The following is a 12,169-nucleotide window of genomic DNA, read 5'->3' as shown; positions in this document are numbered from 1 at the left end:
CTGGCTGGTAGGTGGGCATGCACACACACATACATGCATACTTACACATATGTACATACACACACACACACACACACACACACACACACACACACGACCAGTACTTTCAGGACCAGTACTTTCAGGTCTGTATGCACATATAATCAAGTAGCAAGAAGAAAACATGAAAAAGAAAGAGTAGTGGAATTGATATGAATACTGTTGGAAATTAGATAACAAATTCAGGAGACTAGTGAAAGCAAGTCAGTTTTTAATACACAATTTATTCTGTATAACACAACATAGAGAAAAGACAAAAATCAGCTGATGTGCTGATCTGGAGCAAGACAGTGGTTTTTAAAGTTCCCTGGTCAGCAAAGTCTCCTGTCCAGGACTTGTCTCTTCCCAAACTCCCTCCCCTATAGGTTTGGGACTCAGCGTTTTCCCTAATGAATAATCTGGGACTTAGACTGCCCCCTTCTCCACCCAGTCATGTAGAAGATCACCTGCAGCTTTTGACTCTCAGAATTCTGAGATAAAGCCTGTGAATCTGATGAACACATACGTCAGGGCTATTTTAGCCCCAAGAATTGAGTGTTTCTTTGAAGAATTAAAGCTTCAAATAAAGATACAAAGTCAGAAAACGGTCTTTGTATGCACACATATTATCTCTAACAACTCACACGTGCCTCTCATGAGAGACGAGGTGCTGCGTTTTCTGACTGATGTGTGACTGAAGACATGGCACTGGGGAAATCGGATTGACTTCTGCCCTGGCACTACATGTTTCATTAATTTAGCATTACTTGTATTTCATTAATAACAACTTTTACTTATAATTATGCTAATTACATTTATAATCCATTTGTTTCTATTTTTAATTACTTTTCCTTTGCATTATTTTGTTCATTTTATTGTATTTAAATCTATGACTAAATTATTTAATATTTATGTATATATTTGTTCTGGTGGTATCATGGCTGCAATCTATGCTAGGCAGGCTCCCCTCCCGAGCCATACCTGTCCCTCTTGTTCAGACTTTCAGTCCTTGCACTTTGGCTGTGCCGGCGGTAAGTTTCAGAGCTGACATTTGATTTTCCATTTGTAGTGTACTTGGTACATTTTATGCTAAACTCTCATGTCTTTTCAATTTGACCAAATAACACCTTCAATGAAGTCTTTGTATACCTCTGTCTAAACTTCTCTAAATTGGGCTATCTACTGCCTGACACCCCACACCTGTTTCCTTAGCTGGAAGCAATTTCCACATGAATAGGCTACATTAATCAGTTATCCTCTAATGAGGTGAACCACGTGGTCAAGAGTTAACCATGACTTGGAAAAAGATGTAATTTAGTAAACATGTTCTGCTGCAGTGGGAGTGAAAAAAAAAATTCCACCATCTGATGAGGTTAACTAGGCCTGCCAACTTGGATTCGTCCCAATATCCTAGGGAGCGGCAGACAAGCTTGTTCTACAGGGGGTTCCAGTGAGATCTTGTCTGAAAAACAAGCTTTATAAAGGGGGAGAGGGGAGAGCAGTATCTTAAGTCCCACGCTGACGGAGCACATATACACTGAACTGCAGCTTATTCATCGCGAAATCGCAACCAGTCCAGCTATTGTGCTTTAAACTGGATAAACTAAAGGCTTGTATATTTTCAAGATTGAGACCTTAGGTTTGCACGCATCAGCTTCTTTTTGGATTATGTGAATGGCTCTGAAAAGAGCCTTTGGGAAGTATGGAAACCTGCTTCACTTAACCTTGTGGTGGCTCTCCGTCTTCTTGGGCAGCAGCACCGCCTGGATGTTGGGCAGGACGCCGCCCTGCGCGATGGTCACGCGGCCCAGCAGCTTGTTGAGCTCCTCGTCGTTGCGGATGGCCAGCTGCAGGTGGCGCGGGATGATGCGCGTCTTCTTGTTGTCCCTCGCCGCGTTGCCCGCCAGCTCCAGGATCTCGGCCGTCAGGTACTCCAGCACGGCCGCCAGATACACTGGGGCGCCGGCGCCCACCCGCTCGGAGTAGTTGCCCTTGCGGAGCAGCCGGTGCACGCGACCCACCGGGAATTGCAGGCCGGCCCGGAAGGAGCGGGTCTTGGCCTTGGCGCGAGCCTTGCTGCCCTGCTTGCCGCGTCCAGACATAATAAAGAACTTGTCCCTCTTGCCTTTAACGCTCGCTACAAAAACATGAAGAAGGAACACGCTCTTGATTTTTATAGTTAAGCCAAGGCGCGAAAAAGGAGACCCGTCATTGGTTAGCATTCTGAGTTAATTTTAACCAATGGAAACGCGGTTTTGGGATTTGTGTATTCTTATTGGGTAAAAGCAGACTCAGCCTTTTCTCTGAATGACCACTAAAAAGATACAGAGCACTTCATCTTATTTGCATGCGAAACTCTAGATAAAGAGTACCCGCGGCTTCACTACCTGGTTTTCTTGTTCGGTGTTCTGTCTACTTCTACAGTATGCCTGAACCTGCCAAGTCCGCCCCCGCACCGAAGAAGGGCTCCAAGAAGGCCGTGACCAAGGCGCAGAAGAAGGACGGCAAGAAGCGCAAGCGCAGCCGTAAGGAGAGCTACTCGGTGTACGTGTACAAGGTGCTGAAGCAAGTACACCCGGACACGGGCATCTCTTCCAAGGCCATGGGCATCATGAACTCGTTCGTGAACGACATCTTTGAGCGCATCGCGGGCGAGGCGTCGCGCCTGGCGCACTACAACAAGCGCTCGACCATCACGTCCCGGGAGATCCAGACGGCCGTGCGCCTGTTGCTTCCTGGGGAGCTGGCCAAGCACGCGGTGTCCGAGGGCACCAAGGCCGTCACCAAATACACCAGCGCTAAGTAAACTTTTCAGCAGGGTTAACACCAAAGGCTCTTTTAAGAGCCACTAAACTTACCAGTATTAGAGCTGTAAACCTTTTTAGAACTTCCACAGATAATTCCCGTGGCCGGTGCAGTGTTTAATACACTAGGATAATACAAGGAATTGCTTGTCTCGGTCAGGGTGGCCCAGTTTTGAGTACTGCGTAAGCCACAACGAACTTTGAGCAAAATGGAAGTATTTAGGAGCTATATTGTGTCTTGGCCTAATTTATTTGAAATCAGACTACGGCTAAGGATGCAAACTCAGCTGGTAGAGTGTTTGGCATACCTAAAGCCCTAAGCTAAATAAATCCTTCCCCACTGGTCTGGTGGACCACATCTATAATGCTTGCGTTCTGGTAAGTAGAAGTAAGGTCACGATTTCAAGGTCGTGATCCTGTGTTAGAAATTCGGGCTTGCAGGATCGTGTCTCATGCTAAAACCAAACCAAACCAACCCAACCCAACCCAACCCAACCCAACCCAACCCAACCCAACCCAACCCAGCTGGATTTAAACCTGTCTGTCGTTGTTCCTGCCTTTATTTGATTCCAGCACTCTGAAGGCAGGCCCAGTTGGATGTCTGTTCAAGAGCGGTCTAATCTACAGAGTGAGTTTGAACAGCTAGGGCTGTACAGTAAAACCCTTGCGTGTGGCATGGAGACAGAGGGCACCTCTAGGGAACAATTTACTGAAACGTAAACATTTTTGCCTCTCGCCTGTCTAGGCTTTGACGATACAAATACCGAGCACACAGAATGGATTGCTTTCTCCTGGAAGTGTACTTAGAGGTGAGCAAGGTCAGACTGGAATATTTCAACACGCCGAACAAGTTTTCTATCCATCCAAGTCTTTATTAGAACATTGCTTGTTACATTAATATTCTTTTTTTTACATTAATATTCTTAAAAAATATAAAATGATTTTAAACACTTCTTGAGTGATTATCAAGCACTTATATAGACATGCCTGTAGTATCTGAACCCATTTTTAATCTTTACACAAAGCTATGAGGTAATAATTACTATGTATTTTTTTGTTTTTAAATGCTGGGAGCAATCTAGAAGGATGTAAAGAAAACGGTTTTCAAAGCAAAGAGCAAAGGTGGAGGTAATTGGAGAAGGCATTTATCACAAGTAAAGGCGGGATGGTGTAAAGAGAGCTTTCTAGTGTTTCCCAACAAGTACAATTTTCTCTCTTCTGGCCCTTCACTTTTAACCACAGCAGACTTTATAACCCTTAGGCAGAAATCAGGTAGCTGGTGGGAAAAACCACCGGTGCAGTATACTACCCATTTCAATTTCATGAGACACTAAAAAGAAACAATATTTGCATGTTTCTTCAGTAGGTATTCTAGGTTTCTACTATCCAGGGTTTTGTTTGTTTTTGAGACAGGCTCTTTCTTGTTATGTAGCTGGGATTCGTTGTGTAACAAACTCTGGGCTCCTGCCTCAGCTATTTGAAATTCTGGATTATAAACCTGCACCACCCATCGAGCCCCTTATAAACAGGACTTTTTTCTCTTTCTTTTCTTTTGTTTAGAGTGATGATGGATTCTACCTTCAGGTTTATTTTATTAGTCTTGGAGTAAGCTTTCTAACTCCCAAACTCTCAATAAAGTGCCAATGTTATTAACAATAGGTTAGTAAGCCGGTTTTCAAAACTATATCATTTTTGACTTTACAAAGTTTGTTTTATTCTTCTCTGAAATTCTGAAGATACACTGTTTTAATAGAAAAGTTGGGTGGAAGCAAAGCCTTTGATTGTCGTTTCTCTCCTTTCATGTAATTTCACTTTGTTTCTATGGAGAGAACAGAATTAGTTGGGGTGAATCGGAGGTAAGATCAATGCTCAGAAACAGCAAAAGTAATGCACAAAACTTAAATAATTTGGTCAAAATTACAAAAGGCAGGACAAGATTTCCAGTACAAAGTTCCAGGATAGAATCCCTTCTTTTCCTTATCCCTGTGTGTCATTTCCTCTGTCCTCAGCCACATATATTAGTTTCACTTAACTTTGGATAAAGCAAGATTTTAATTGTATTCTTTTAAATGAATTATTAAAAAGTTGGATTTGCTACATCAATGCCCCTTAAAAGAACTGATTTTGGGTGGTAGTGGCACATGCCTTTAATCCCAGCACTTGGGAGACACAGGTAGGTGGATCTTTAGGCCAGCCTAGTCTATAGAGTGAGTTCTGGGACAGCCAGGGCTACACAGAGAAATCCTGTCTCAGAAAATCAAAAATCAAATCAAAACCCCAAACCACCACCACCACCACCACCACCACCACCACCACCACCACCAAATAATTTGATTTTTATTGAGGAGTTTATGTCCCAGGACAATTGTTGCTTTGCTCTAGTTTCCTCAGGTGACATTTGGACAGTCTGGTCAGTGTTTCAGTCCCCATCCTGAGGAAAGAGTCTCATTTCAAGTGCCCTAATGGTGGCTGTCTATAGGATTTTTGAAGCTCTTTGGAATTTTATTGCTCTACAGGGTTGGAAGAGTACTTTTTCCACCTCTGCCTCTGTTACTTTTTTCTTAGATGATGAGATTATAGGGTGAGTCTGGAAGTGAAATGAAATAGTTACACTCCGTGGTCCGACACAGGGTTATAGGCTAGGACACCCCCCCCCCCCCATCCCCACTACTACTCTTTTTTTTTTTTTTTTTAAACTGTAAATGAAGTTTCTGGGAGATTTTGTAGAAAACTGCAAATTTTGTAGCTGAAATGGGAGAAAGGTCTTTAGCGAAATTTGCTAGGTTGAAATTCTCATCTGGTGAAGATTCCAATTTAGAGTGAGGAGCTCTGTGCCACTCCCATGTCTCCAAACTTTTCTGCTTCTCTGTCCTGCCTCAACGTGAGACATGAATAGAACAGACTTTTATCTGTTTTATGAATGTAAGTAAAGTTAAATGTGTTCATTCTCCCAGGATTTTCTTTGAATTGTTCCTATATTTGCATCTAAGAGCACAATTCCCGTTACTCTAAATTCACTGCTCATGTAGTTTCTGATTAGTTAGCAGGCACATTTTCAACAAGGCAAAAAAAAGAAGTGACAATAATTTTAATAGGTTCCACATGAGCCACTGTATAAAGAATGTTTTCAGTAAGTAAACCATGTAAGTAGATCTTGCACTTTTTTCAAATGTTTGAGATATAGTGTCAATATTATACTTTTATAGTACATCAAGTTTCTAGATCTGTATTTTGATTATTTTGTTTTGTATTGTTTGAGACAAGGTCAATACTGACTGTCCTCTACTTCTTGAGCATTGAGATTAAAGGTTCAAGCCCTAAAGGTTCAAGCCCAGTGTGATTTGTTTTGAACTCTTTTGAGTTTGAAGAAATAAAGTTTCATAGATGTGAAAAACAAAGCTGTAAAAACAAGGCTTTGAGAAATCCATCCGACGTCAGGATGTCTATGACAAACTTGTGACCTTTTTGAGAGATACATCTGATGTCAGGATGCCCAGTGATATGGTAAAGTTTTGGTGATCAAGATTCTGACTAAGCTAATTAAGACAAAACAAAAACAACTGTTCTAGGAAAGACCCCATACGCCTCTCTGTGGTAAATTCCGAGAACAACCGCAAGATGTCATCCTGACCCTGCCCAACCACCCAGTTCGCCCCCTCTCTAAGGGAAGTGCCAATTTAGCCCTTTCCCAGAACTTTTCCCAAGGCCAGGTGAAGGGCAGGAAGAAGAAAATATCTAACTAAGCCAAGAACAGCCCCTTGAGCAGGCCAGCCAATACCTGACCAGATCCTTTGTCCTGCGTACCATCAATGAGAATAAGCCAGCTAACCCTGTTACTAAAGTCTGCCCTCTGTAATTAATAAAAGTTTTGTGCTTTTTGGGTTCCGGGTTCCCTCTCCCTGAGTGGATGAGCTACCCCACGTACCTGGATTAAAAAACCTTATACCCTCATGTTATTGCAACGGTCACTTTGTCAATCTGTGCTCTGTAGGTTGCGCTCTTGAGGTAAGGGGGTCTTACAAGTTCTCCAACGAGATTCCGATTATGTAACTAAACTGCTCTGAAGATTAACATCAATCGGTTGATTGAATCCAGCATTTAAGTAAAAACTATCGAAAATAAAGCACAACTAAGCATTCACTTTCTCAGTCACATGCTGCGTTGTCTTTGTTTAAAAAGCCACTGCCAGGTGTCTTGGCACACACCTTTAATCCCTTGGGAGGTCTACCTACATTGAGAGTTACAGGACAGCCAGGGTAAACAAAACCAAAGACTAGTATTATTTGACATCCAAAGTGCCGAGGTGACTTCAAAATATTAGCGCAGGATTCAAATTTCTTCTGAAATAATCAGCTACACATTCCTAAGGAATTGAGTGGTCAGTGAAATGGGATCTAACATGAAAAATGGGGTAGGGAAGGATAAAGTGTTTTAACAAATAAATATACATAAAGGATAAACATCTTTTTCAGGTAAGCTCCTCAAAACCCGGAAAGACGGGAAAAAAAAACCAAACAAAAAAACAATTTCAACTGGCTCAGTGACAGCCAACTGTTCCAAATCCTCCGTTCTAAAAACTACCATTACTAGCTCTTTGATGATTTATATTGTTAATGAAAAATAAATAATGTGTGGTGGTGATCAAAGTCCCTGTAATCCCAACTACTCCTATTTAATTATTCTACAGACAGTAGTCTCTCAGTGTAGCCCTCCTGGCTGCTTTAGAGTGTGCCTACACTGTCAAACGGAAGTAGTGGTTGCAAGAGGGCTCCCTAATCTACTTTGTTGGGATTCTTTTAAAAATCGGCAGTAGTTCAAAGATGCAGTCCTTTGGGAGGTCCAGTCCCTAAACAAAAATTGGGTTTTAAAAACAAGCCCTCAAAACGTTGAAAAGCGGCTTAGTTTAGCTCTCCTGTTGATCTTGTGGTGGCCCTAAAAAGGGCCTTTTTAAAACAGTAGCAAGAACCTGAGTACCTTAGCCGCCGAAGCCATAGAGGGTACGGCCCTGGCGTTTGAGTGCGTAGACCACGTCCATGGCGGTGACGGTCTTGCGCTTGGCGTGCTCCGTGTAGGTGACGGCGTCGCGGATCACGTTCTCCAGGAACACCTTCAGCACACCGCGGGTCTCCTCGTAGATGAGGCCGGAGATGCGCTTCACTCCTCCGCGCCGGGCCAGGCGGCGAATGGCGGGCTTGGTGATGCCCTGGATGTTGTCGCGCAGGACTTTGCGGTGGCGCTTAGCGCCGCCTTTGCCCAAGCCTTTCCCGCCTTTGCCTCGGCCAGACATATTATTATGTAGGCTGCTCTACAGAGAAACAGCTGGCTTCCCGGGAAAAGCAGTTCCGTCTTATATGGAACTTGCGGACCGGAGTGAAAACAGGGAGCGTCAGGCGGAAGTGCCTGCGGCCGGGGGAGGTGGCGCAGGAGCCCAGCGGCTCTTTCAGTTCATGTAAGAGCAAGTCTCTTCCTCCTTTTTAAATGTGGCACATTCTTAAACAAGAAAAATTAAACAGTATAGTATATAAGTGGAAAGGAAGCAAATCTCGTCCTTCTCTCCTTATTTACGTTCTTCCTTTTAGCACTTTGTATAGGACGATGTTATTTTACTTGGAATATCTTTTAATCAGTCAATGAAATAGCGAGAAAACTCACTAATTGGATCACAGCTAAAAAGTTCTATAGAACGTTTTAGTATGGGAACTATTTAATCTGCGTTACTGCTGTTTTTCCTCACTTATTTTGGGACAAGTGCCTTACTGTATCTGATAGTTGCTATGTAGACCAGGCTGGTCTCGAACTTCCAGATTGTCTGGCTCTGCCTCCCGAATGCTTGTTAGGATTAAACACGGGGTTCAATACTTAAGTTAAACAGGTCCTGAAATAATTTAAGCACAGGAAAACTAAGCAAAATTATATACTTAAGGTAACAAGAGATTATAAATGCTGAAGGAGCTCCATTTAGAAGTCTCAAGGAAACCAGATTTTACAGTGTTTTTTACCTGAGGTTTACTTATGGTCAAGGCTTACATTTCACATGGGAGGTATAAGGTAGCATTACAGGCCACTAGAAGAGAGTGGCTCTACTTGCTGAAATGGACACCATACAAGCTCCTCTAAGAAACCAAAGGCCTAATTCTATGATCACTTAAAGTGACTTAATCGTGAATCCCTAGGCATAGGCCGCTCAAGCTAGTGCCACAGAAGGGGCCTGCAGTCTTTATTCCTACAAAGCAACGTCTTGCTCTGTACATTTTCTTCGTGCACTAACCCAGAAACTAGAAGCCACGAATGTTTTCACTTTAATCCCTTTCCACTCAGAGTCGGGACTTTATTTGAAAGCCGCAAAACAAAGTTACTAGTGAGAAACTGGAGTTGAGCCTAACCTACTAAGGAGACTTGCGGTGCCATCTAGGACTCTGTTCAGTTCTTTTACCAAGAGGTAAATGTTAAGCCCTTGTTAAAAAGGTAGGTGGCTCTGAAAAGAGCCTTTGATTTCGGATGAGTGAGTGAATAGCTGGTCTTACTTTCCCTTGGCCTTGTGGTGGCTTTCCGTTTTCTTGGGCAGCAGCACCGCCTGGATATTAGGCAGGACACCGCCCTGCGCGATGGTCACGCGGCCCAGCAGCTTGTTGAGCTCCTCGTCGTTGCGGATGGCCAGCTGCAGGTGGCGCGGGATGATGCGCGTCTTCTTGTTGTCCCTCGCCGCGTTGCCCGCCAGCTCCAGGATCTCGGCCGTCAGGTACTCCAGCACGGCCGCCAGATACACTGGGGCGCCGGCGCCCACCCGCTCGGAGTAGTTGCCCTTGCGGAGCAGCCGGTGCACGCGACCCACCGGGAATTGCAGGCCGGCCCGGGAGGAGCGGGTCTTGGCCTTGGCGCGAGCCTTGCCGCCCTGCTTGCCGCGTCCAGACATAATCAAAAATAAACTTCTGAAAACTGTATAGAAAGTGATCAGAGAAGGGTTCTCTGTCTCTTATAGTTTTCTCTGGGCGCGAAAAAACACCTATGGGATTGGCTGTCTCCTTTTTTATGTAGACCAATGGGAAGCGTTTATACCAACAAAAATTTTGGTTGGGCAAGAACTTATATGACGTATTTGAGAAATATCCAATCGGAATTGTGTTTTCTTAGCCCTCATTTGAATAAGGCCTCTTTAAAAAGGAAGAGCGGGTAGTTTCCGCCCTAGAGTTCCTGAGCTACAGTCTCAACATGCCGGAGCCTGCCAAGTCTGTTCCCGCCCCGAAGAAGGGCTCCAAGAAGGCCGTGACCAAGGCGCAGAAGAAGGACGGCAAGAAGCGCAAGCGCAGCCGCAAGGAGAGCTACTCGGTGTACGTGTACAAGGTGCTGAAGCAAGTACACCCGGACACGGGCATCTCTTCCAAGGCCATGGGCATCATGAACTCGTTCGTGAACGACATCTTCGAGCGCATCGCGGGCGAGGCGTCGCGCCTGGCGCATTACAACAAGCGCTCGACCATCACGTCCCGGGAGGTCCAGACGGCTGTGCGCCTGCTGCTTCCCGGGGAGCTGGCCAAGCACGCGGTGTCCGAGGGCACCAAGGCCGTCACCAAGTACACCAGCTCCAAGTGAGTTCCTCTAACACAGTAATCCAAAGGCTCTTTTCAGAGCCACGCACAATTTTAAGGAGCTGCTGCATGCATATTGCCAGCTTGAAGTTTTAAGAGTGCGTCTACCGCCAGCTTTGTATCTGAATACTGGAATACAAGGATAGTAAGGTTACACAGTCATTTGGTTAGATTGGCGTAAGACCGGAGGGCAGAGTTACTGGTCTGTTCTCTTTGTCCTCTCACCTCTGTTGTTTGGGATGTTACTCCCTGCACCCTGAAACAAAGTATTCCGTTCATTCCTGAAAGGGATACGCTTGTGCTAACCATAAACTGAATACGAAGCTAAATGAATTTCAGGTGCTTTTTAAGGTTTCATTTAACTCGTGACTGCTGCCAGTGTCTGGAGTGTCTTTAGACTCCTTTCTGATTCAGTAATGCATTATATATAGTACAACGTGAGGAAGATGTTGGTAATTGCTGAAGGGTGTATAATGGAAATTTGAAAGGAAGGGCACCACTGACACTTTTGCACAAGTTATACTTCAATTAGTTCATCCCCACCCCATCCCCAGACAACCCTATCCTTTCAAAGTGAAAGAAATACCGTCTCAGTAATGAACATGACCCCTTTTTGTCAATAAGCACATTCCTAAAGAATTCCGTGTTAAATAACTGCTCAGTGTTCTAGGTTAAGTCCAGCACGGTAACCCCAAATCTTGTAGTTCAGTGTCTGGATATCAGAAAAAAGAGGAGAGCTAGAAGGAACTGTTGGCCCTAAGGAAGAGTTGTCTGAGCTAGATTCTTCCATTTCGAAGATTAGTTGAGAAGATATGTCTACCTCTTGTGGCCATTTAGGATAACAGCTGAGGATTTTAGCTAGGGTCTAATAGCATATGTGAGCCTGTTCCCAGCAGTCTCCAAAGTCCCAATCCTTACCTATTTGGGTAGGGAATACTTAAGTCATTTAGGTTTTTCAACTTCTATACTAAACGCTAGTCAGACTCTTCTAGATTAGGCATGCCCTTGGTTAAAAAGAAGACATGAACAATGACATACTATTAACAAGCTCAAAGCCATATCTCCAGAATGACCCTAACACTTTCAAATGACTTCATGGGGAAACTCAACCAAAGTTGCCAAAAGATGGAGTCAGTCTTTCAACCTGTCAATCTGTGAGTTTAGGGCTCCTCTTTTAGGTGGATAACTTAGGTTAGGCCATGTTCCTCAGCCTAATGTTTTATCTTCCCTCCGGCAACTCCCACCACTTATCCAGAGGTCACACAGGTCAGCATGGATCTCAGCCCGTGTCACTGCATTTATGGAAGTCCAGCTGTGGTTATTTATTCTGCACAGAACCATGTTTATTAGTTTTATCCATGTACGATATGTAAAGACAATTATCAGGATTCTCTTAACCTGCTTTATGGATTCAAATGACTGAGGTTAAAGCTATTCCTAATGTGGTTCTTTCTGCCTTTTGCTTTTCTCATTAGCTTTTCAGAAGGAATCCTTTTCTATTCATGAGTAATGTGACCAAACTATGTTAGTAGTTTGTTTGTATATCAGTAACCTGATCTGAGAAGGGATCCCACAGCATGGCCGCTGCATCTTCTCTGAGGAAAAGCCTGATTCTCCTCTTTGAAAGGAAGGGTGGGCATGTGTGGATCACTGTGGGGTGGATACATAGTTATTCTCTTTTGTAATTGGGACCACCTCTCTGTCTGGAAGGACTTCTGAGACCTGACAACAGAAACTGTCTTAAGAGCAATGTCTTCTTTG

General features: G+C 44.0%; 5 protein-coding genes across 8 annotated transcripts in view; 2 read left to right on the top strand and 3 right to left on the bottom strand.

The window, feature by feature from the left end:
* Window positions 1-1,689: 1,689 nt before the first annotated feature.
* On the bottom strand, window positions 1,690-2,167 carry H2ac12 (H2A clustered histone 12). The gene has a single exon (NM_001408726.2). The coding sequence runs from the start codon at window positions 2,118-2,120 to the stop codon at window positions 1,734-1,736; it is 387 nt and encodes a 128-aa protein (NP_001395655.1). The 5' UTR covers window positions 2,121-2,167; the 3' UTR covers window positions 1,690-1,733.
* A 240-nt stretch (window positions 2,168-2,407) lies between these two features.
* On the top strand, window positions 2,408-2,871 carry H2bc12 (H2B clustered histone 12). The gene has a single exon (NM_001109400.2). It carries the CDS (start codon window positions 2,444-2,446, stop codon window positions 2,822-2,824), a length of 381 nt encoding a protein of 126 aa, NP_001102870.1. The 5' UTR covers window positions 2,408-2,443; the 3' UTR covers window positions 2,825-2,871.
* Window positions 2,872-3,673: 802 nt separating this feature from the next.
* Window positions 3,674-8,143, bottom strand: H4c8 (H4 clustered histone 8). The gene is given in 2 exon segments (NM_022686.3): window positions 3,674-4,641; window positions 7,797-8,143. A coding segment is annotated over 1 exon segment (312 nt). The 5' UTR covers window positions 8,110-8,143; the 3' UTR covers window positions 3,674-4,641; window position 7,797.
* A 986-nt stretch (window positions 8,144-9,129) lies between these two features.
* Window positions 9,130-9,771, bottom strand: Hist1h2ac (histone cluster 1 H2A family member C). The gene has a single exon (NM_001408751.2). The coding sequence runs from the start codon at window positions 9,733-9,735 to the stop codon at window positions 9,343-9,345; it is 393 nt and encodes a 130-aa protein (NP_001395680.1). The 5' UTR covers window positions 9,736-9,771; the 3' UTR covers window positions 9,130-9,342.
* Window positions 9,772-10,006: 235 nt separating this feature from the next.
* The window catches only part of H2bc9 (H2B clustered histone 9), a 58,025-nt gene continuing 55,862 nt past the window's right edge, over window positions 10,007-12,169 (top strand). For all 4 annotated transcript variants that reach the window (XM_087589612.1, XM_087589610.1, XM_087589611.1 and 1 more), the window contains 1 exon segment: window positions 10,007-10,408. In XM_087589612.1, coding sequence (XP_087445738.1) covers window positions 10,032-10,408 — 377 coding nt within the window. In that variant the 5' untranslated portion in view covers window positions 10,007-10,031.

Source organism: Rattus norvegicus, chromosome 17, assembly GCF_021556685.1.
Source record: "Rattus norvegicus strain SHRSP/BbbUtx chromosome 17, alternate assembly SHRSP_T2T, whole genome shotgun sequence".
Lineage (NCBI taxonomy): Eukaryota > Metazoa > Chordata > Mammalia > Rodentia > Muridae > Rattus > Rattus norvegicus.
This window is presented reverse-complemented; position numbering and strand designations above follow the sequence as displayed.

What these genes read in the sequence shown, in the direction of transcription:
- Hist1h2ac (NM_001408751.2), bottom strand. Translation starts at nt 9,735, where the DNA reads ATGTCTGGACGCGGCAAGCAGGGCGGCAAGGCTCGCGCCAAGGCCAAG.
- H2bc12 (NM_001109400.2), top strand. Translation starts at nt 2,444, where the DNA reads ATGCCTGAACCTGCCAAGTCCGCCCCCGCACCGAAGAAGGGCTCCAAG.
- H2ac12 (NM_001408726.2), bottom strand. Translation starts at nt 2,120, where the DNA reads ATGTCTGGACGCGGCAAGCAGGGCAGCAAGGCTCGCGCCAAGGCCAAG.